Source organism: Elgaria multicarinata, chromosome 9 (assembly GCF_023053635.1).
Source record: "Elgaria multicarinata webbii isolate HBS135686 ecotype San Diego chromosome 9, rElgMul1.1.pri, whole genome shotgun sequence".
In the NCBI taxonomy this organism is placed as follows: domain Eukaryota; kingdom Metazoa; phylum Chordata; class Lepidosauria; order Squamata; family Anguidae; genus Elgaria; species Elgaria multicarinata.
The window spans coordinates 69,906,259-69,931,726 of record NC_086179.1 but is presented as its reverse complement, the minus strand read 5'-3'; the positions used below and the strand labels follow the sequence as shown (position 1 = coordinate 69,931,726).

The following is a 25,468-nucleotide window of genomic DNA, read 5'->3' as shown; positions in this document are numbered from 1 at the left end:
TGAGCATCAGTTCTCATGCTTTGGCATTCGCCACAAAGCAGTGGGAAGTAACCATGCAGAAACCCCTACCAGCAGCATTCCTTGAAACCATCTTGAAAACCACGAATGGCCGGTGCCTTTTGTGAGCCAAACTTTTTCTATGCATCATGTTTTATCTCACTTGATAACATTTATGGCTGCAGTCCTATCCATGTTTATGTGGGAATAAGAATGGATAGGATAATTGGTTTCTAAAACTCCTTCGGACTTCTGATGTAACAGATCCTGGAGGGATTCAGCATGCTTTGATTGTTAAAACTGAAGTCGCAGGATTTAAAAAGATTAAGGAAGCCAAGTTTATCATAACTACTATTCTGGATGAAGCTAAATTGGCAGAGTGTCCTGGCTGCCTACCTGTGATCTTAACTTCCCTGCAATCAGCTCCTCCAAACCCTTGATAACAATGACAGGTGAATTTCTCTGCCATTTGTTGAAGGTCAATCAGTGACGCATCCCCTCTCACAGTAAATCCCTGGTCTTCTGAGGCTTCTATTTGAAAGTTGTGAGGATTTAAATGAAGGTAGTCCAAGGATTTCCAGTTTCTTCTTATGCACCGCCCTTTGTTTTGGCAAAGATGCCAGCTGCACACCTCTGCTGCTTTGGTTACATTGGTGATGTAGAAACCTAACTCAGAAGAAATGAATTGCTTCACTTTTGTGCAGTTGACCTGGAGAGAAACAAGAAGAAAAATAAGACATTTCAAATCATGTAAAAGCATCACCATTGTCATCTTCGTTACCACTAACATGACATACTAAAATGGTGCCCATATTGTGTTTCACCCCAAAAGCCCAGTTGCTCTGCAGAAACATTTCAATTTTATAAATGCCAGGTGTTCTTGAAGTACCAATAGGCCAATGCTACATAGGGAAGAACAGGTCTTCTGGATCCTTCAGCTGAGCACATATTTGGTTTTGGCAGGTATAGTTTGACATGCAAGGGTGATAAAATCTGCAACTACTGAAATTCCCTGAATTTCAGGGAAGCTTTAAAAATACGGAAGCCTGAAGTCTTATTGTATTTCTTGTGTAGACTAAAGATTATATCCAACATTATGCTAGCAGAAAAATTACAGCAGTTGTCATTGTTCCACTCACGGTTGCACAACTGTTAGTAGAACAGCTAGCACAACTCACACCTGGTCCAACTTCTGGCCGTCCAGATGTTTTGGCATACAACTGCCACCATTCTTTACCTTTGGATATATTAAGAGCTGATGAAAGTTGTAGATCAAAACATCTGGAAGGTCACAAGTCGCCCACAAATGGCCTAGCCTAATGAAGTTGTAATAAATTGTGTGATGCTTTGTGCAACAGATTTTGCATTCTGTTCTAATGCTTCTGTCTGTCTAGTTCCAAGGTGAGATTTTTGTTTGTTTTCAAGGGAGGAGAAAGTATAAAGCTTTCCAGGAACAGACCTCTAGAGAGGACCTGAAATAGCGAAACTACATACTAGGTGTGAAAAGGAAGGCAATGGCATGCAACTCCACAGCCTCTGGAAGGGGGCGTTCTTGATGCCTCTGAAGTAAGCAGCAAATTTTGTTGCATCTACGTAATAAATTTAGATCAGTTTTATACCAGTTTAACTGCTATGGCTTCTCAAAGAATCTTGGGCTTTGTAGTTTGGGAAGGGTGCTGAGAACTCTGTTAGAAATCTCTAATCCCCTCAAAGAACTAAATATTTCAGAATTCCTGGGGGAAAGGAATGACAATTGAATGAATTATGTTTTTGGTGTAGATATTCCCTTTGAGTTTATATTAATTGATGTCATATGAGAAAATCTATGTATCATTTTGATTGGCTAGCTGAGGAACTCAAAACATAAATACAATAAAGCTGAATAGTATAGAGTGGAAATCCTGTCTACTGCATTAAACAATATCCTCAAGTTAGAATCAAGGCATTGGTTTACCTCAGATGAAGTTAAATTCATGTCTCCCCAAATAACAATTCCTGCGGCTCCCAGGGCAGCACTTTCTCCAATAGTGCTAACAAGATCTTGCTACATTGGAAACAGAAGAAAACATTATCACTCTATCTATTGCAATTCTTTCACCACTTATTTTACTAAATATGGAAAAATTGAGTGTGCAGATTATGAGGCACCAAACCTGGAAGAACTAGGCTGTCAGTACTGGATCTTCTATGTCCTACTTACATTTTTACTGCATTCGTATTTTATATTATCTGATGTTTTCATGGTAAATCTATCAATTCCATATCCTTTGCAAGCGTACTTTGCTACCTTAATTGCAGTGTGCCAATTTGATGGTGATCCATCCAGAAGCTCCAGATGACCCTCAAACAAAGATGTTCCCCACCCCAGCTATACACAGTTGTAATGAATCAAATTAGCACTTTATGTTTGCAGGATTGGGGAGAGGAGGAGATTCCTTGGAGTATGGAATGTTTAGCTAAGTGAGTTGGAGTTGGAAGGAGCACAAAAGGATAGTTGGGGTAGAAATTTGGCAGTTGGGAATGGGAGAAGGAAGATGGTGGAGGGTAGAGAAAATTAGATGAGTGGGTATAGTTTTAAAAACATAAAAGTCTTGCTGGATCAGACCAAAGGCCTATCTAGTCCAGCATCCTGTTTCACATGGTCAACCAGGTACCTAATGGAAGCTCAAAATAGGACATGAGCACAATATCACCCTTCCACTCATGTTTCCTAGCAACTAGTATTCATAGGCATACCACCTCGGATGCTAGAGTTCATATGTAGTCATCATGATTAGCCATTGTAGTCTTATCTTGTACGAATTTGTCTACACCTCTTTTAAAGCCATCCAGGTTGGTGGCCATCACTACATCTTGTAGAAGCAAACTCCATAGTTTAATTATGCACTGTGTGAAGTATATAGATTAGGAGATAACTAGATTTCTCAGACATCTCTACATTTTAAGTAAACATGTCTTGCCTACACCTATAGCATGTATTGCCTACACCTATAGCCTACACCTATAGTGTTAGCATGCTAAGCATACAGTTACTTGTAAGTCCCATTGAACACAGTGAGTCTTACTTATAAGTAAACAGGTATTACATAGCATTTATCTATTGTTTCTTCTGAATATTCAAGGCAGCTCGCAGGCACTAATTGAGTAGTCCTTACAATAGCCAGTATCAAATAGGATGGCATTAGCTCTCTCTATAAAATGCTAAGGTGATTCGTGGCAATGCGTCACATGGAACTTTGTACGCTGGAGGTTCCAAACTATGACATGCTGGAGACTCCAATGAGAAGATATTTGTGTTGCTAAGTGACAGGATATAAAAGCACAGCTGGGAGTGGGGGGGGAGGAGCTGGGAGGGAAGGCGGGGAGTGGCAGCATTGAAACATATTGCCAAAGCGATTCACACAGAGGCCTTGGGTAAGTCCCGCAGGTCAGCAGGCAGGGGAGCGGGGCGAGGGAGCAGTGGCTGGAAGTGAGTGGGGTAGTGGCTGGAAGAGACTGGGGGAGGTGGCTGAGAGGGACTGGGGGGAGATGCTGGGAAGGAGAGCCCCAAAAGGAGGCTGGGTGTCTCACCGGTGTGCACAGATGCCTCAGGTAAGACCCGCTTGGCAGGTGAGCAGCTGGGAGGGAGTGGGGGTAGTTGCTGGAATGTGGGGAGTCCAATGGACTCCCAGCAGGCCTCATGCTCGGCTTTTCTGGTGCCTGCGAAAAATATGGAAAAGAATGATAGCGAGCAATACAGTATTAGCGCGCAGAGGGCCTGTGTGAGTCAAGCTAGTTATACCTACATTACAGATGGACGGCTGAGGCTGAAAGATAGCTGGTTGCTTAAGTCCATCTAGTGAGTGGTTAGCTGATGTCAAATGTGAACCAGTTCACTCTGGTTGAGAGCTCATTGGCTTAACTATTACACTACACCAGCTCTAAAGGGGTTGCTACCACCACCACCCCAAAACAGCTTACCTTAGAAAGAAATAACAAAGGCTCGTCTCTATAGTCTAGTCGGGTATATACAAATACTGGGAGAGCATACTCATGCGATGTCATCAAAGAAATCCTCATGGATTCATTCACCCTAAACTGCGAAAAGCGTAGTACATTTTCATGGTTTCCACGGGATTTCTTAATGCCAATGGAAGGATACAGAGCTGCACTGCTATTCCACAGCCACGACAGCTCATTATTCCTCAAGACTTCACTTTCTGGACAAGAGCCAGTGTAGTTCTGGTCATGGAAATTATAATTGTGGCAGTCTGGATATAAGTAGTATCCCCACAGGCCTTTGGGCCTACTTTTAATCCCCAGTTCAATTGTCTCCTTCATGAAGGCCTTAGCACATTGTTCAAAGGATAGTTTAGCTAAACGTTCAATGGCATTTGATGAAACATTCCCTTGCATTTTGGAAATTAGCTTTCTTGACTTCCTCCTGTAAATATTTTTTCTATTCCAGTTGCGATCCCATTGTGGCCTCCAATGTTCCCAGTCAATGACTGCCAATCCAGTGAAATCTTTATCAGGAATGTAGTAGTTAATGTCCTGGAAAGCTTTCTCCAGATGTGTTTGCAAGCTGAAATTCTGAGGTAGGCCACCATTAATGGGAGTTTCCTGTGAAGTATACCATGGGTAATATCCTAACCTATTGAAATAAAATATTGTCACATTCTGTCCTCTTGCTTTGGCAAACGGGCTTCCAATCACATGGAACATTTTCAGGTTAAGTTTGACATTATATCTGATTGAGCAATGATCTGTTGGTGCATTCCAGGCTGCTATAAAAGGCTTCCTTTGGAAAATAGGCAACTGAGCTGGCTTCAAGGCGAAAGTAGAACTCCACATAAATGTAATCTGTAACCAGACTGTAAAGTCGACCTGCTGGGGAATAGATAACAATATTTGAATTTTCAGTAGAACTCCCATGATAGGAAGTGGCTGTTGCAAATACATATATCTTAATTTCATATGGCCTTTAAAGAACAAAAGAAAATAGACACTATAATAATAACAACAACTACAACAATAGTATTATTTTTGAAGTTCTATCCATATCTAAGACATTAGGCATCAAGAGATACCTCACAAGCTGCATGAAGCCCATGAGATAATTTTGGCTCCTTCAGCTTCAGTTAAAAATCCAAAGAATATTGCGTTTAATTGTACAGATTTCCAATCCTCATGGCTGCAGGATAAACTTGAAAATATAAAGTTATTGAGACTGAAAAATTCAAGCCAAAACGCAACTAGCAGCACAATCCTATGCATGTTTGTTCATAAGTAAACCTAAGGCAACTCCCAGGATTGTGTCTTACCCACACAGGAGGAAGCCTCATTGAACCTAGTGGGGCTTACTTCTAAGAATGTAAAAACATAAGAAGAGACATGCTGGATCAGACCAAGGGTTCATCTAGTCCAGCTTTATGTTCACATCGTGTCCAGAGAAAACCTACAGGCAGGACATGAGTGCAACAACACCCTCCTGCCCATGTTCCCCAGGAAGTGGTGTTCATAGGCATGCTACCTCTGATTCTGGTGGTAGTATATAGCCATCAGGATTAGTAACCACTGATAGCCTTCTCCTCTAAGAAGCCTCCATCTAAACATGTGGCAGTATCCAATGGGAACATTGTGCTTTCACTGATTGAGTTGTGCCAGCGGGAGGGACCACTTGCACAATGGGAATTAAGCAGTTCATAAACCAAGCCCTGAAATGAGTGGAAAAGTTTGTTTCCAAATTGGTGCATATTAGCAGAGCTCCCAATTTGTGACCTCTGCTGACTTGCTTTGTTCCATAAATGAGCATTTCTACTACTAATAATAATAATAATAATAATAATAATAATAATAATACTACTACTACTACTAATAATAATAATAAATCTATTTCTTAACCACCTCTCCCTCCAGATCGAGGCAGGGAACAACATAGAATACAAAAATATTATACATAAAACTGATTAAAACATATAAAATCAATACATTGTTAAAATAACAGCCAGACTTCTTAAAATTCAACTGGGTAGGCCTGCTGGACCATAGCTTTTTTATATTCAGAAAGACTGTTGAGTTGGCAAATCCCTCGTGGCAGGCCATTCCGCAGTCTGGGAACAGCAGAAGAGAAGGTCCTCTGGGTTGTCAATCTAGTTTTTGCTGGCTGAAGTAAATTCTTCCCAGAGGACCTGAGTGTGTGGGGCAGATTGTACGGGAGAAGGCGATCCTGTACCCAACCCAGACCCAAACCAAGTAGGGCTTTAAGGGTAATAACCAACACTTTATATGTCACCCAGAAACTAATTGGCAGCCAGTGTAGTGGTTTTAAAGTTGGTGTAACATGGGGCGGATCTACACAGCGTACTGAAGGCGCTTATGTGCGCCTCCAGTGCGCCCCGAAAACTATTGTGTAGATCCTGCCCTGGAAGAGGCGGCGGCGGCGGCGGCTGGGGAATCCGGCCGCATCCTTGCTACCGCCACCACCCACCTCCCTGACGGCCTCCTGCTGCAGGCGAAAGAGCCACCCGGGTCGGAGAGCTCAGCGGAAGAAGGCTGGGTGGCTTCTTCTGCCAAGCTCTCTGACCCGGGTGGCTCTTTCGCCGGCAGGAGGAGGCCGGCAGGGAGGTGGGTGGCAGCGGCAGCAAGGACGCGGCCGGATTCCCCAGCCGCTGCCTCCTCCGCCTCTTCCTCCACCTCTTCCAGGGCAGAATCTACACAATCGTTTTCGGGGTGCACTGGAGGCGCACGCAAGTGCCTTCAGTACACTGTGTAGATCCGCCCATGGTCACCCCTAAATGTACCGGTGACCAACCTGGCTGCCATATTTTGCACAATATTTTGGCTTTGCTTTATGAAGCGCTGAATCCCCAAGGCACAAAAAGTTTCTCCCATTGGAGCATGGACACAACAAAATACTTCTCATCAATAGGATCATGCTGCACAGCAAACTACTGATTGTTATAACTTTCAAATTTGCCACACGATTTTGAGATGATCCCCTCAATCCTTTTATTTTGAAGAGACGCTGTTCATTCTATGGGTAAAATCCAACATAAGTCCTACTTAGAGTAGACCCACTGAAATGAATGAGACTTAAGTTAGTCATGACTAACTTCCTATTATTTTCAATGGGTCTACTTTACATGCAGTTAGGTTGGATTTTACCCTTTTTTAAAAAAAAATAAATACTTAACTCAGTATAGTTATAGATGTTCCCTTTCACCACTTGGTGTCACTGGAAGCCTATTTCATGTGGCTTTTAAAATAAAACGACCATATTTAAGGAAAACATTGAGAGCATTTTTACTTAGATGAATGGCTTTGAGTTAATTTGGGTGCTTACCAAACAGTGGGATGGGAATGCCTTTGTTTAAAAATATATGGTTCTTCAACACTACGTTTTAAAATAGAAAAACAACAATTTTCAGAACTGCCACTGGTCAGTGGCTATTACCTGCCCTGTTATGGCAGGGTGGAGCAGCTGCGACTAAACATGACATCAGTTGAGCTATATAAATAGATCAATTTTGGGCTACCAGGCTCCTCAACTGTCAAGAGGAACTGACCTGTGCACAAGGAAAAAAAATCCAACAATTTAAAATGATGGCATTGCATTATAAAGTCAAATTATGAACACCAGATGAGCACAAGTACATTCTTCATCCCATCAAATGTCAAAAGGAAGATGTATTCCCCTTATTCATCTTGTTCTATTGGCTGTCATCTCCCCCTTTTATCCACATCCCGTGCTTTCATTACAGGTGGTCAATTGCATCTGTGCTGCAGCTATTACTAAGACTCATCAGTGTTGGAATGTAAAGAACTCTGTAATGGTAGGACTTGTGGGCTTCCCATAGGCATTGCATTGGCTATTGTGGTAACAAAAGGGTGAACTTCTTATGACAAGTTGCAAATCAGATGGGGCAAGAAAGGGTTCGTTTGAATAGGTGAGAGAACTCAGAGCAGTTTTTGGCCATAGCTAGACCTAAGGTTCATCCCTGGATCGTCCAGGGGTCAAACCTGTTCATCTAGGTGACACACAGGGGATCCAGTGCTTAGGCAGGGGCGAACCCTGGATGATCCCAGGATAAACCTTAGGTCTAGCTGTGGCCTTAGTGAATGTTGTGAACCACCACTTGAAAAGGAAAGTCCAGGAGTCCGCAAGTTGAAACAGGTCATCAGAGTACAGTTTCACTTCTGCAGCCTGCATAGTTTCCTCAGAGGCAAGAGCAATCCTGAGCTTAGATAAACCAATAGCCTTTGGACAATGCTGCTTTAAGGTTCATTCATTGATTTTCTGAGTTCTAAGTTTTCTACCCTTCCTTTCTCCCAGTGAGTTGTAAATAATAAATAGCTGAATTGTTTAAGGACATCTGGCATGGGCTGTTGTTCTCACACATGGAACGGAAAATATGGATCCACTTCCTGGAACTGTATAAGCCTCTCACCCTAGAGTACTCTACTGCAGATGTTTTTGACTTCAACTCACAGCATTCCTATTCCTGACCATTGGCCATGCTGGCAGAGGCTTCCAGGAGTTGAACTTCATAACATCTGGAGATCTACTTTCTGTCCACCTCTGCTCTATTGTGTCCTCTATCTACTGTATTGGAGTTAGTATAGGAGGTGTGGGGGAGGAGTGAAAGGCTGTACTTCTGTGGCAAAGTCCATGTTTTACATGCAGAAGGGCCCAGAATCAATCCATTTCCTGACATCTCCAGGTAGGGTAAGAAAAGACTTCAGTCTGAAAACCTGGAATGCTGTTGCTAGTCAGTGGCTTAAATTCAACATCATATGAGTGGACTTTCCCTTGCTCTCTCTCACCCTGGCACTTCACAATGTCTCCCAGCATCCCAAATCTGCTCTGAGGAGTCCGCAAATCCTCTGGAGCAGACAGGGGAAGTTGCAGGGAGGAGGAGGAGGAGGAAACCATTCTGACAGTTATTCTGCTGGTAGATGGTCAGGGTGATACAACCCAGTGTGTAGATAAAACTGAGCTACTTGGACAGCTTGCTATGTTCATACAATTGCATTTTCTTTATTTTGCTACCATAAAACCACATGTCACTTTGGCTGTGTCTCCTGCTCTATTGGTTCATGAATAAACACATTACATTAAACCTTCAGCCTGCTATATTCACAGAAAAGCCTTTTCCAAATCTCCTTACCTTTTCCCTCTGCTATAAGGGAAAGGTTATACTTTTCTTTTTACCCCTTCCTCAGGTATTTTAGTGGTGGTGCTTAGCCTGAGGGAGGTGTGCGTGTCAATGCCTTGTGTGGGAGGTAGTGGCATTGTAGAGTTCTTTTTTTTAATGTTATGTGAATTGCTCTTTAAACAACAGGCTTCTTCAAGATTCAGATCTATCTTTATAAGAAAATGGCAGTATATTGTTGACACCTTTTGCCTCTGAGCGCATCAAGGATCTTTCCTAAATAATAATGAATTTCTTCATTTCCCCCCTTCTAAACATTCCATTTTCTGGCCTGGAACAGTGCAATTTTCTATTAGCAATCATCAGTTGCTCAGATATTAGTTTAAATGTTAGTAACTTCTCCCTGGTATGCTCAAATTTCAGTACTGTATCATTCCTTGAGACATGGACCAGGGATGTTCACCATAGTGCAAGTCCTCTGGGTTAGGGAGAAAGTTCTAATAATTCCAAGATGTGTATAGAAGATGTTTCCAAATATATCAAAGATCAGGAATTTGCTGCTCATCTTAAACTGGATGAATCAGCAATAATACTTATGGAGTAGATTGGATTACCCAATGATGTAAATAGTGAAAATATGAGCGAAATGTCAGATTAATGTAGGTGCTGATTTATTTTCATTTTGGCTACTACATGTAATAAATTTAAGCGTCAGTCATTTCTGTGATTTTTTTTCTTTCTCCCCAGAAAAAAAGGGAAGTGGAATTACAATAAAGCAAATAATTCAACATGGTTTACGAGTAATTTCAAGAACAGCAGGAAAGCAGCAGAACTAAGAAAAAACTTTGGCTAGACAGTGAGATCTCTAAGAAACTAAAGAGAAGAACAATCTATCTTAAGGACATAGAGGCCAGATCTACACCAAGCAGGATATGACACTTTGAAAACAGTTTGAAAACTGTATATGGAGTGTGTCCTGGGCCCCAACAGTTGTCATGACTGTAATAAACCATTCTAAAGTAGTAGAGTAGATCCTGCCAGAGTGGTTGATCTAAATACAAAGTATAGATCAAGAGAGCAATAATAACATTGTATATAAGGTGAGGCTATATTAGATGAAGACAGTGTTGTTAAAGAAGTAGGACTTTAAGAGAGATTATGGGTGTAATCCTAATGCATGTTAAAACAGAAAAAAATCCTACAACTTCCTGCATTCCCAAGCCATACGGCGGTTTCAATATCCTGTATCTCAGTGATCATAAGACTAAGAATTTGTTCACTTCATAATACAAATGTACCTGATTTTGCACTTTCAAACCACTATTTGAACTGAAAACTTTGAATTTTGCACTTTTCTGAATTTTGCAGTAGAGTTCTCTAATAAGATTTTTGCAATGGAGTTCTCTAATAATAATTTTAAAAATGCATACAGAAATGCATACATTAGGGGAAATAGCATTTTAAAAAGTATTGTATTAGGAAATTTGATTGCAAAAATGTGTGCATTAGGCAAGATACATACAAAATGGATGTATTAAGGAGAAATGCCCACAATAATGCTTACAAATGTTTGTGTGAACTTTAAAAAAAGAAAATCTCAAAATTTGTGAAGTTGGACTCAATGGCCTTATAGGCCCCTTCCAACTCTACTATTCCATGATTCTATGAAGTTAAGTTTGGAAAAATGAGAAATAGAGAGAAACCACAATTGACGGATTCATCCTTCCTTATACAATGCACAACACTCATATCATTAGCATTCTTACTTCACTGCTCTCATGCTTCAAAATATGCCAGCTACTATCTTCCATGTTCATACTTCGCTTCTTTTTAATTGCTTTGTTTTATTTTTACTATTAACTGCCCAGAGAACCTTGGCTATTGGGCTGTATATAAATATTTTACGAATCAAAATATTTCATATCAGAAAATGCCATGCTACTAGCGAAGGAGCACGGTAGCTTCATTATCTATGCTAGATGTTTATGAGAATCTACCATCAGCTTTCCAGAAATCAGCAAGTGAAGCTTTTTCAGGGCATAATTTCCCCAGCCCCACACATTTGAACATAAAGCTACTCTTAAAGACACAGGAGCAAAGGGCAGTATAAAGTTGGCAACCCTAGTCAGCTGGGGTCCATGGTGAATGATTCAGATGATGTTTCCCATATAGAGGAGCTACTGTTGCTGAAAGGAAAAAGAAACAGGTGCCACAAGTGTATGCATGAGTATTTGCAAGGACTTGGAACTGAACTGTTCACCACCAAGTGTTCTTGCAATAAAACTAGCACATCCATTATGGTACAACAGGAAATATAAAAGCATCAGGAACAAAAAAAATGCCATGCTGGATCAGACCAAGGGTCCAGCTAGTCCAGCACTCTGTCTATATTCCATGTAAAGAGATCTTGACTTAATACAATGCAGCCTTCCCCAACCTGTTGCCCTCCAGATGTTTCGGACTTCAACTCCCATTGGTCCCCGCCAGCATTGACAATGGTCAGGAATACTGGGAATTGTCATTCAAAACATCTGGAGGAAATCAGGTTCAGGAAGGCTGATCTAATGCCATGAACCCAAACACCCATCCTGATCCATGCATTCATCTGACCGACTAGTTGCAAAAGAATATGGGGTGGGTGGGGGAATGCATCCAGACCCCAATTTAGCTGAAAGTAATGCAGTGTAGATGGGTAACATCTGCATCCAATTTCCACTCACGGTTCCTGATCCAGCAAGTGATGTGTACATGGAGGCTTCTTTCCACACGTGTATCTTCTTACCTGGATTGGAGCAACTGCGTTTTGTAGAAGGTAGGATTTTTCTGCATTTCTTTCAAAGCCTCAAATTGTTTCCAGACTTTCATTCTCTGTGTGCAAAACTATCATTTCCAGTTTATTTTTAGCACAACCTGTATTTGCAAATACTCCCACTCTCTGAACCTGGCACAGATTGACAGGAAATGACTTTTCCTGTAATGTAAAGTAAAATGTGTTCTGGTTGTGGCTACGGAGAGGCTCTGTCACATTTCATGCAGCCAGTATGTTTGGCAAATGTCTCATTAAACAAATGTTTAGAATGCATTTCCCAATACGAGTAACACTTAGAGGAAAAATGGCATTGTTTTTAATCAGTTTAAGGTGCAGAACCTTTTTACAAGAACTCTTCTCATATACAAGCAAAACCAAACGGCCTTCTATCAGTTCAATGTGGACAAGTTGTTCAGCACATGGGAATTATTTTATGACACATCATAGAACTGGCTTCAAAGAGCTTTTTATAACATGCAGGAGGAAGAGATTTTTTAAAAAAAAGAAAGAAAAGAAAAACAATTCCCACAATCCAGAAATCTGGAACAAACTCAGTGGGCTGATACAGTTATTTCTTATGCCAATGTCACTTTGACATTGACACTGACATGGGATGTACCTACATCAGTTACCTGACCCACATGATTGTTTCCTACAAATTAGGGCTGAAGAGAGTGACGTTACCCTCAAATCATGAAAATGGTCCAATAATTTGAGTAGAAGTGATTTCATGTAATTCACACACACACACACACACACACACACACACTTTATTTCACTGATTTATTCTGCTGATTCACTGGTTGGGGTTAATTTCTATAGAAAGCAATGGGGTTAACTTCTGATTAGACTCACATGGAATTGCACCTGTTAATCTCTGGTTCCCCGCTCCATCCCTTCCACTCCCAAAATGACACATCATACCTTTTAAACCTTTGGATCTTCTTTCGAACAAAGCATATTTAATTTTTCATAGTACTACAGGGTTAAAAATAAGGTTGTATGGAATGGCATGCTGTGACTTTTAATTTTTAACAAGTTTTCTTCAATCACTCTCTTTTCCTTGGAGGGGGTTTAACATTGCTGCTCTCAAAAAAATGAGCTGCTGGAGCACCCAATCTGTAAAAAAAATCATTTTTCTGTAGACATTCAACTGCTGTCCACTATCTGTTACCATACTTGTTTGGGACACATATCTATAAGCATTTCTACAGACTACTTATCTCTATTAAGGGGGTAAATATGGTATATGTCCTGGGCCCCAACAGTTCTCAATATTGTTATAAACCATTATAAAGCAGTAGTGGAGATCTTGCACAAGAACATGAATGACTGGGGGAATTTAGCTGAAATGCTGTGCTAGGGGAAACTATTTCGTACTGCAGAGTTCCCCTCTGTAGAGTTTTCCCCACTACAGAATTCTCACTGCAATCCTGGCTGCTGTCTGTCCCATAGAACTATACCCAATATAGCATATTTTTAACCAAAACACAAGAGGACAAAGTCAGAATAATACGTGAGGATGCAAGGATGAACAATCAGCAGGAGCATGTGCCCATTTTATCAAAAAATCAAGGAATCAATACAAGCCATTCTGAAGTGTATTAAATGGCTTTGAAATGATCATTGTAATTTCAGTACTCCCAGACTACTAAGGTATTTTTATGAATCATCTCTCTATTTATGGGCCTAGTATGGTAGTTATCCCAGAACAATTAATCCTGTGTAACAGATACACAGCACAAATATACACTGTCTTAAGAAGGCAATAGTAATTTTCTTCACCTCAAAAAAAGAAAGAAAGAATAGAATGCATTCATCATGTGGTTCTGGCTCTATCATACAAAAGTCTAACATTAACCATATTTTATTATTTACTGCCCAGACTTCAAAATACTGCTCCATACAAACTGTATCGAAGTGTATCAAACCATAACAAAATCTTCCACTGTTGCAGTGATTTGTAGGCTAGAATCCTAACATGAATTTCCTTTTAGCTAAGTAGTATAGTACTCAGAATAAAATTCATTTATTTATTTCATTTCTGTACCACCCAATAGCAAAAGCTCTCTGGGCAGTTCACAAAAACTAAAACCAAAAGTAGAGCATAAAAACAATATAAAATATAAACACTTAAAATTACAGTAAAGAAATGCAACCAGAATAAAACCTAGCAGCAATGCAGAGATTTTAAAATACAGTAATTAATTTAAAACAGCATATCCCTAGTCTTCTCATGACTTAGGCCATAGCTAGATGGGGTGATATCTCGGGGCGATCCCTGGGATCATCCCCATGGATCCACATGATATGCAGGGGATCCTGGGAGCAGGAGGGATGATCCCTCCTTTACCTTGGGATCTTGCCCTACCCTTTGAGCCTGCTTCTTCCACAGTCTTGGGCTGATCCTGAGACCGCAGAACGTGTGGGCGAGCATTGTGGTTTGTCCCGGCTCCTTCTGATTACTCGTGAGGAGCTGGATTCTGCACACAGGGCGCAGAGCTCCTCAGGAGCTCTGCAGAAATGGGGTGGGGGGAGCGGGAAAAATTATTTTAAATAAAAAAACCATAACCTTTTGTGCACGAGCATTCGTGCACTCTGCTCCTTTAACAAAAAAAAATGGTGATCGTGAAGTCCTCTCCCTCCAAGGTCATCATGCACCACGTGTAAATGGAGGGGGAGATCTCAAGATAAAAATATCATGAGATCCTCACCTCTCCGTTGTGCTAGCTGAGGCCATAGATATAGGATGTTGAAACAGCAATATGTGCACTGTGAACAAGCCCTTAAGGCACAATTCTATGCATGCTTAGACAGAAAAAATGTCCTACAACACTCAGCATCCCCCAGCCACTATGGCAGGCTCAGGAATGATGGAAGTTGTAGGATCTTTTTTCCTGTCTAAACATGAATTAGGATCACACCCTTAATCTCTCTTAAAGTCCTACTTCTTAAACAACATTGTCTTCATCTAATATAGCTTCACCTTATATGCATTGTTATTATTCCTGTCTTGATCCTTACTTCATATTTAATTGTACATCAACCACTTCTCTATTTATTACATGATGGAATAACTCTACTGTATGCCCTTAAGGCAGATGGTTCTTCTCTTTATTTCCTTAGAGATCTCACTGAACAGCAGGAGATTTTTCTTAGTTCTTCCTTCCTACTATTCTTTGGAGTTACTCTTAAGCCATGTTGAATTATTTATTTTAAAAAGTAACTTTTTAACATCTGTTATTCCACTGTCCTCTTTTTTTTCTTTTTGTGGGAAGGGGGGAAAGTGACTGACACTTAGCTTTATTGCATGCAGTAGCCAAAATGAAAATAAATCAGCATCCACATTAAACTGACATCTCTTTCATGTTTTTCACTATTTACACAAGGTGCATAGCACAAACTGTACGTACTTGTATTTGGCACAGTCCAGATACATATTCATATGTCCTTGGAAATAAGTTCCAATTACTTGGAAGTGTGTTCAGCTGGGCTTAGTTCCAGGAAAACCTAACATTAGATATATAAGACTATATATAGAACATGTGCGTAAGCATCATACCTGATGGAACGCCTCTCTCGACATGAACCTACCCACTCACTGCGCTCTACAACTAAGGTCCTCCTCTGAGTGCCTATTCTGAGGGAAGCTCGGAGGATGGCAACAAGAGAGGGCCTTTTCAGTGGTGGTCCCCCAATTATGGAATTATCTCCTCAAAGAGGCTCACCAGGCACCAACATTGTTTATCTTTTCGGCGCCAGGTTAAGACCTTTCTCTTCTCCCAGGCATTTAACAGCAGTTAACAGCATTTAACAACATTTATCAACGTATTATTATTATTATTATTATTATTATTATTATTATTATTTATTTATTTATATAGCACCATCAATGTACATGGTGCTGTACAGATAACACAGTAAATAGCAAGACCCTGACGCATAGGCTTAGAATCTAATAAGTTGTAGTAAACAATAAAGAGGGAAGGAGAATGCAAACAGGCACAGGGAAGTGTAAACAGGCACCGGGTACAGTGAAGGTAACAGTATCCTGAGTTTGTTTTTAACGGATCCCAGAATAGCTGTTTTTATATGAATATTGTTGTTTTTATGCTTTTTATGTTTTTAAAGTTTACTGTTTTTAACTTTTGTGAACTGAAGAGCTTCGGTTATGGGGCGGTATATAAATGCAATAAATAAATAAATAAATAAGTGTGTGTGTGAGAGACTCTTATGCACCAGTCAAGGTGGCTAACAATTAAAACCAATAATAAAATACAATAAAAAGGTGGCTAATAATTAAAACCAATAAAAATACATAATTTGAAAACAATAATAACATCATACTACAAAGATGTGACAGATAAAACAAAGGCATCAGCTAAAGCTTTCCGATCTGATAAAGCAAATGCCTGCCTAAACAGGAAGGTCTTTGTCTTGTGATGAAACACTGATACAGAGGGTATCCACCTAACCCCTCAGAGCAGAGAATTTCATGTATCTGATTAATGACTGGAATGCTATTAAGCACACAATCCTATACAAGTTTAGACAGAAAAAAGCCCTATAATTCCAGCATGCCCCAGCCAGTATGGCTAACTGGAGAGATGCTGGAAACTCCAGGATGTTTTTTCTGTCTAAACATGCATAGGATTGTGTACTTAAGGTGTTATTAACATTGCTTCAGAAGCGGGCCCTTCACACTGCAAATACTTATTAACGTTGGTGACATACAGTGAATTCAAAAATCAGAAATGCATCTATCTACAGCTTGGGTCACTGATGGTTTGCATTGTTAAGGAACAACTGAGGCCTTAGCTAGACCTAAGGTTTATCCTGGGGTCATCCCGGGGTTGTCCCTGCCTGATCCCGGGATCCCCTGTGTGTCATTTACATGAACAGGGTTGACCCCGGGACAATCCTGGGATAAACCTTAGGTCTAGCTAAGACCTGAGAAAAAATATCATTGATAATTTGAATATATCTTCTATATAAAAGTTTAGTTTCATTTGTGCTACTACAGTACATGACTACTGTGTGTTTCACTCAATATTTTATTATTCTAAACCTAAACAGACAGAACACATACAATGTAGGATAACATAGCAATTGTGGAATAAATGTCATCATGACAATCACTGCCTATTTACCAGTTTCTTGGAAGGTCAAGTTAATGTTTGGTCAGTGCAAGCAGGTTTTCTGAGTGCACATGACAGCCAATAGACTGATACTACAACATTGGAAGGATAAATGTTCACCTCCCATAATGCAATGGACTGAGGACTTAACAACGTTATCAATATTTGAACAGGTGGCATATAGGCACCACTCGCAAGTGGATAAATATATAGATCTTTGGTGTGCCTTTCTTGAAATGTATGCATAATCCTCCCCCCCACCCGCCCCAGACACACTTTTTTTTCTTTTTTTAAAGAATGTTGTATTTGATGGAATATTGTTATTACTATGCATGTAATTTTCTTCTTTTTCTCTCTTTCTTTCCATGGTTTATTTTCTGTTTTATTTTGTTAAATTCACAATAAAAGGTAAAAAGAAAAGATTAATAATAATATAATAAAAAGACAATCACTACCTATAATAGCAAACTCTCCAGGGACCCCAGCTCCTTTTCTCAGAACAGAGGCAGGTGTAGTATCTGTAGAAGCCAGGGCTCAGAAGGGTGTATTATAACCCTTGTGTATAATACACAAGACCCTTGTGTATTATAAGAGGATCCCGGATATGCCAGAAGACCCTTGTGTTTTATAAGAGGGTCCCGGATATGCCAGAAGACCCTTGTGTATTATAAGAGGATCCCGGATATGCCAGAAGACCCTTGTGTTTTATAAGAGGGTCCCGGATATGCCAGAAGACCCTTGTGTATTATAAGAGGGTCCCGGATATGGCAGCAGACCCTTGTGTATTATAAGAGGGTCCCGGATATGCCAGAAGACCCTTGTGTATTATAAGAGGGTCCCGGATATGCCAGAAGACCCTTGTGTATTATAAGAGGGTCCCGGATATGCCAGAAGACCCTTGTGTATTATAAGAGGGTCCCGGATATGCCAGAAGACCCTTGTGTATTATAAGAGGATCCCGGATATGCCAGAAGACCCTTGTGTATTATAAGAGGGTCCCAGATATGCCAGAAGACCCTTGTGTATTATAAGAGGGTCCCGGATATGCCAGAAGATCCTTGTGTATTATAAGAGGGTCCCGGATATGCCAGAAGACCCTTGTGTATTATAAGAGGGTCCCGGATATGGCAGCAGACCCTTGTGTATTATAAGAGGGTCCCGGATATGCCAGAAGACCCTTGTGTATTATAAGAGGGTCCCGGATATGCCAGAAGACCCTTGTGTATTATAAGAGGGTCCCGGATATGCCAGAAGACCCTTGTGTATTATAAGAGGGTCCCGGATATACCAGAAGACCCTTGTGTATTATAAGAGGGTCCTGGATATGCCAGAAGACCGCCTCGCCAAGCTTTGCTTGAGAGAACAAATGAAGAAGGGTTGCTGGGCTAAATCATGCCAAGACCTGCTAATTTCCAAAACCCTTTTACCAGACATTTTTTACCACATCAGGAGCCAAAAACAAATTGAGAGACTGCATATATGGAATAGATAACAGTCAGAATTTAAATTTTATCAAAGCTTCAAACTTTTCTCCATGCTACTACCTGTTTAAAACAGATCATGAAAGAGCTCAATACCTACAAACCCTTACTTTTGCTTCTTTGAGAACATTTATAGAAATACACTTCCAAACCGTGCCCACAGCATTCTTGGATGGCAGATATAGACATGTTCCAAGAAACTTGCAGTTCTGTATCTGTGGTACGGGAGAGGTAGAGGATATCTCACGTTATTCACCGTATTGTCACCTATAAAATCTCAGGGAGAGGTTCCTGGGGCAGATTTGGGCATCCTTAAAGGGGGACAGTTCCTATGTGAAAATTTGCTGGTTATTTATTTATTACACTTTATTTATTGTCAGATTGCAACCCTTATGTTACACATGAAACAGCTTTGTTTGCTAAAGCTGCCAAACATTTTCATGCAATCACTCTGAATGCTATTGCAGGCAATTCACTAATTTGATTTCTGTTATTGTATGATGATATTCTGTTATTGCATGGTCTAGCAAGCTGTTCTCTTTGTAATGGCTATTAGTGAAATACAATAAAATTATTTGATGATGATGATAATAGCGAACTCAGGTAGTGAGTGCCAACAGGACTGGAGCCAAAACAGGGCCAGTGCAAAAGGAGAGGAAGGTATCAGCTTCCTTGGCAGAGGCCAAAATTCACAGAAGTACAATTTGAAAAACCTAAAAGGCCCAAAAAGCAAAACAAAAACTTGACCATAGCTACAGAACATTGAGTGTCAGCTGGAAAAGTTCAATGGGGAATGTGGTGGGGGGAAGTGAAATGACCTGCTTAGATGGTATAATTGGATGGAACCCTTAGCAATAGCATTCCTGTTAGGAGGGGCAATGCACTACAACATTTTGTTACAGATCTCACTTCTTATATACTAATCATAAACTACAACAGATGTCACTTGGGGGAAAATGTGCACCTTCTGGTACTAAAGTATGCAAACCTTGGAATTACATGAAAATCTTCATAAGACAGAATCAAAAAGTGAATAATTCTCAGCTATGAATTCCCTAAGGCTACTTGTTGATGCCAATTTTAGTGACTCCTGATGTAGTAATATGTCTGCCTTATTCAGGGAAGGTATCCCATGGCTTCTAAGGTGAATGTAGCACTCAAGAGTGTTTGCTATGTTGTTGGGATGTCATTAGGATCCAAGACTATAACCCCTGATGTAAATTACATTGCATGTTACGTTGAAATTCAAAAGAACAAATCAGCTTAATTTTGCATTATCACTGAAATTATGTAAATACCATAGAGATTGGTCTTGAAGTAACAAATAGATTTAGCTAAGCTAGCAATACACTATTTTTTTAAAAAAAACAACTGATACTAAAGGCAACACTAGATAGACAAAATCAATAACAAAAGTCTAGCGTTCCAACTAAGTTCTCAAAAGAACAAATCCATTTTTTTTAACCTTTTAAATGAAAAATACAATGATGATTACCTTCCGGTTTGCCATCGGTCGTGCCAGCTATCCCATGCAGAAGAGAGCTTGAATGTCAAAACCTTTTCTGTTTTCTTTCCACAAACCGTGTCATTACAGAGGTGACTCAGGGCAAAGAGTAAAACTGGAGGCTTTCACTAAATCTCTATTTAACTGGTCAGTCCCACTTAAATGCCTCGTTTTAAACTAGCCATTACTGACTTAAAATATTCATTACCATTCTATTATGAGCCAGACTCATATAGCCCAGTTCTAACCATGTCTCCTCAGAAGTAAGTCCTACTGACATAAATGTGATTTACTCTCAAATAAATGTGTATAGATGCCTTCTCCAACCTGATGCCCTCCAGAAATTGTTAGATTACCAAATCCATCATCCTTGATGATTGGTTATGCTGGCTGGTGCTGATGGTAATTGTAGTTCAAAACATCTGGAGGGCACCAGATTGGAAGCCTGGGGTATAGGATTGCAATGCAGAGCATCCACTTTACACAAGCTTGCTTTTAACATCCCCCCCCAATGTGTCATTATCTTAAAGAGACCACTGTGATAAATTGGTAAGCACGATTGTGTGTGATGTTTAATGGAATAATATGGGCCATAATATTAAAACCAATGAATTAATTTGGAATATTTCCCTGTAGCAGTCCCAGTGGAGGCACTCCTCAATGGGGGGAAATCTTGAAGACATTACGCAGCTCTTGCCAGCAAACAAATCTGCTATTGGGCGGTATAAAAATGGCAGTATTGGGCGGTATAAAAATGTAATAAATAAATAATAAATAAATAAAAGTGGAGAAGTTTTAAAACCAGATATGTTCTGTTTAGCTCTGCTCATAGTTCCCAGGGAGCTGATCTGAAGTATGTGCACTTTCTAGAAGGGTGAGACATAGGCCATGTCTACACTAGCCATTTTTCCCAGGGTCCTCCCTAGGTCACCCCTATGCATCCAAATGATGCACAGCAGTTCCTGGGGGCAACCAGGGTCCCCTCCATTTTTGCAGGATAACTGGTTGCCCTGTTATCTTAATTTTCCCCACAGGGACCATCACAAGGACTGTGGGAGGTGTGGCATGTGATCCTGACTCATCATAAGTGTGGCACTGGAAATGGGCACAGAACTGTGGGGGAGGCTCTGTGCCTTTCAGGAGTGGGGGGCAGCATTTTCGCCATCCCTGCAATGGCAAGGGGGTTGGGGCCCAATATTGGCAGGGATTTTTTAAAACAAACAAACAAACAAACAAACACCTTACTTTTTTTAAGGATTGGGGCCTCACACTTGCACAACCAACTCCTCTTCAATAATAATAAGAAAGAGACCGGTGACATCCCTCTTTCCTTCCAGGATGTCACTCATGTGCACATGGGGGAGGATCCCGGAACCCAGAAAACCCAAGATCCTCACCCCCACGATCCCCGAAGGGTATTGATGTGCCTACAATAAGGTCTGATTAGGCAGGATGACAAGTCAGGATCTATCAGGACCCTGGACAGATCCATATGGGCAGGAACTCACTCAAGAAGAGCTGTTGTCTCAGCAACACAGAGATCCTCTGAGGCTTCATGAAGGTTGGCTGATCTGGGCCTGCTGTTAACCACAACCTCTCTGAGGAGTTGTTCATCCCTTAATGTGCCATTGCTTGATTCCACAGTCCCTAGCTCATCCAATAAGGGGTTGTGAGGATTTCATCAGGGGTTTCCTCAGAGAGTCTGCTAAAGCCATGTCCTCTTGTCTGGAAGTGCCAGGGTCACATACAATGGCTGACTGGATGATGTCTCCTCCACCTCAGAGCCCTCCTCTGAACCAGAAGAAGAACCAAGGACAAAGAATATGACAAAATATTAATAAGAAGCATTAAGTGTTCGTAATGGTCATTGGTTCACCCTGAATTCTAGTGATATGTATATTAACAAAAACCCACTCACTCCACAACATTAGAACATAAGAAGAGCTATGCTGGATCAGACCAAGGGTCCATCTAGTCCAGCACTCTGTTCACACAATGGCCAACCAGCCATCGGCCAGGGGCCAACACGGCAAGACATGGTGCAACAGCACCCTCCCAACCATGTTCCCCAGCAACTAGTGCATACAGGCTTATTGCCTCAAATACTGGAGATAGCACACAACCATCAGGGCTAGTAGCCATTGATAGCCTTAGCCTCCAGGAATTTATCCAATCCCCTTTTAAAGACATCAAATTGGTGGCCATCACTACATCTTGTGGTAGTGAATTACATAATTTAACTACGCGCTGTGTAAAGAAGTATTTCCTGTTATTTGTCCTGGATTTCCCACCAATCAGCTTCATTTAAATGAACCCGGGTTCTAGTATTTTGAGAGACCAGAACTGTACACAGTATTCTAAGTGTGGTCGCACCATAGATCTATATAAGGGGAGTATTATACTGGCCGTTTTATTCTCAATTCCTTTTCTTATAATGCCTAACATGGAGATTGCCTTTTTTACAGCGGCCGCACACTGGGTGGACATTTTCATCGAGCTGTCCACCACAATCCCAAGATCTCTTTCTTGTTCCATCACCACCAGCTCAGATCCCATTAGGTTAGACTTGAAGTTGGGGTTTTTTGCCCCAACGTGCATCACCTTACACTTGCTTACATGATAGCCAATCAAAGAGGCTAAAGTGCAACAGGAAAAAAGGGACACGGCAGAGACATCTAGGGAGGGACACCATGTATATGTGTTTCTATGCAAATGCTAGAAGCCTGCAAGTCAAAATGGGAAAATCGGAGGGCTTGCTTTCAAAGGAGAACCTGGACATAGTGGGCATTACAGAAACCTGGTGGAATAGAGAGAACCAGTGGGATACGGTCATTCCTGGAGACCAACTTTACGGGAAGGACAGGGAAGGGCGTACTGGAGGCGGTGTTGCTCCATACGTCAAAGAGGGCATTGCGTCAAGTAGACTAGAGCACCTAAACATGGATGACTCTTCCACAGAAGTGCTGTGGGTGACAATGCAGGGCCCCAAAACTAATGTAGTGCTAGGAATGTGCTATCGTCCCCAAGACCAAAATGCTTGGAGTTAACATGGTGGATTCCAAACGTCAGAGACATTTGAAAACAGAAAAGAAGGATGATGTGATCTGAAGGGTATATTGATTGTACAATACCATTTCTCTCTTTTCACAACCCCACAGGTTTCCTACTTTTCAGAGGATAACCCTCTAGTTGAAGGGCTAGAGGTCTAGTTCTTCTTCCTCTGTTTGAAGAATCGTCCAGTCCAAGTCCAGCTTAAAGGTAACATAAGAAGTGCCATGTTGGATCAGACCAAGGGTTCATCTAATCCTGCACTCTGTTCACACAGTGGCCACCCAGCTGTCGGCCAGGGACCCACAAGCAGGACATGAGTGAAATGAAGATGTCACCTTTGCAATATGCTATCTGCCGCGCCCGGCATAGCCTGGGCGCGGGGAAGCTAATTGCGGGCGGGAAAGAAAAAGAGGCAGCGTGGACGCCAGCAATTGGCTGGCGATTCACGCCGAGAGAGGAGGGGAGGGATTAATGGGCTTACAAAGCGCCCGTTTTCCCTCCTCTCACCCTCTTTCCTGAAGCGGCTGCTCGACGAACGGATCGAGCAGCAAGGGAGAGAGCGTCTTCGTCCACAAGTGGAGGCGGCCCCTTGCAGCGGCTTACCTTTGTTGGCCGAAAGGCCCAGGTTTGGGGGAGCGGCCACGGTCCTCCCCACACTCTCCTTCGCCTCCTTCTCCCCGACGGGAGCGCTTTCTCGGCGCCGAGGAAAGCGCGTGTTTGGAGCGCTTTCTCCGTGGCGAGGAAAGCGCGTGTTTGCGGCTCCTCCCAGGCTTGCTCGGACAGCGCGGGGGGAGTAACGGGCGGCGATTTCGGGCATTTCGCGCCCTTGCCCACCCTGCTGCCTAGGGGGGGTGGGAACTTGAAGAGGCTTGGGTCAGCGGTGGGGCCTCCCGCCTCCTCTGCCCCATTTGAACGGGTTTTTCTTGCGCGGGGGAGTTTGGGAGGCTCGGGCTGCACCGGGGCCTCCCGCCTCCTTCGCCCTTATTCCGCCCGGCTTTCTTGGGGGAGGAGATTTGGCGGAGGCCCGGGTTGCGACGGGGCCCCCCCCCCGCCCTCTAGGTCCCAGGGAATTGCCTGAACGCACAAGAGCCAGCCACTTTGCTGAAGCTGAGCAGGGTTGGGTCTGGTGAGAGGTTGGACGGGAGACCAAATTGAGGAGTTTTGCTCCTATTGGGGGGACTTGTGGGCCTCGGCCAGCAGGCCTGCTGGCTCCTGATCACAGCCTACTCACCCTATTAACTCTGCCTTGGGGCAGACACACGGCTTCACTAGCAGTCAGGCTTCAGTTTGGGCCTAGTATTTAGGTCGCCCCGGGGCTCTGGGATAACCGAGGCCTGTTCTTGCTTTAAGTATTCCTGAACTTTATACCAAACAATTCTTGCTTTTATCAAGGTTTGCAGTTCGCTTTTAGGAACTTCATATCTACCATAAACATGCCTCCCAAGAAGGGAATGGGAGGGAAGAAAGGGAAGGGGAAAGCACCTCCACCCCCTCAAAAACGAACGAGGCCTTCCAGGGGATCTTCATCTGAAGATAGCGATTCCCCTGATATCATGGATATTCTGAATAGGCTTCAGGCAGCAGAACAGGATAGGGGGATTCCATCTCCAATGGCTATACCACCTATCATTCAAAGCAAACGGATAGGGAGTAGACCTTCCACTAGACAACAAACCCAGGATAACCTTTGGTCCTCTATCACAGCACGCCTGGAGGCAATTGAAGCAACTCCCAGATTGGATGCATCCTCCTCGCAGTCTGCTCCTAGCCCGCAGGTTTCTGGCGATCTTCCGCTAACGCAACCTGCACCGCCTACCAGCCCAGAGCACTCGCCTAGTGGCATCGCCTCCGCTGTTGGCCCCACCCCATCTACATCGCAAGGTGAGCCCACAATCACACAACCCACAGCACTACCTTTGGGAATCACAACACCTATGGCTTTGCTTCAATGGCTATCAAGCCTTGACTGGTCTTCAAACATTAACACAAATAACTCACAGGCTACCCAACCTTTACAATCCGCCCCACCTGAGCCAATGCGGACTGTAAGCATTCAAGCAACTACGGAAAGGAATTCTATTCCCCAACTGTCACCCATAGATACTCCTACGGTATCTACAGTTAGCGTGGCACCCGCACGGGATCTAACTTTGCCCTCAAGTATACCCAATAACACTGCAGCCGACGCTGGGGTTCAGACGGAGGACACACCACTTTGCAATAACACAGCCCCCAGCGCAGGCAATACTACAGTTAGCACACAGCCCACTACAGCAGGGGCTTGTGCTAATGTCTGGCAGGGCTCTGCTGCGACTACGGCCACTAAGCAGGATACCCCATCTCAACCCAATAAG

At 42.2% G+C, this 25,468-nt stretch overlaps 1 protein-coding gene across 1 annotated transcript; it reads right to left on the bottom strand.

Moving 5' to 3' along the window:
- Positions 1 to 274: 274 nt before the first annotated feature.
- LOC134404294 (hyaluronidase-4-like) lies at positions 275 to 23,931 on the bottom strand. The gene is made up of 4 exons (XM_063135009.1): positions 23,596 to 23,931; positions 3,958 to 4,863; positions 1,952 to 2,041; positions 275 to 706 (listed from the first exon to the last, which is right to left on the bottom strand). The coding sequence occupies exons 1-4, from the start codon at positions 23,929 to 23,931 to the stop codon at positions 275 to 277; spliced, it is 1,764 nt and encodes a 587-aa protein (XP_062991079.1).
- Between the last annotated feature and the right edge of the window lie 1,537 nt (positions 23,932 to 25,468).

Bases quoted from the DNA above. Each gene is read 5' to 3' on its own strand.
- LOC134404294 (XM_063135009.1), bottom strand. From the start codon at position 23,931: ATGCCCGAAATCGCCGCCCGTTACTCCCCCCGCGCTGTCCGAGCAAGC. The intron at 4,864-23,595 runs GTAAGCCCATTA...ATTCCCCAGCAG, and splicing joins GGAGGGAAAACGGGCGCTTT to GTCGACTTTACAGTCTGGTT. The intron at 707-1,951 runs GTAAACCAATGC...GTTTCTCTCCAG, and splicing joins TGAATTTAACTTCATCTGAG to GTCAACTGCACAAAAGTGAA.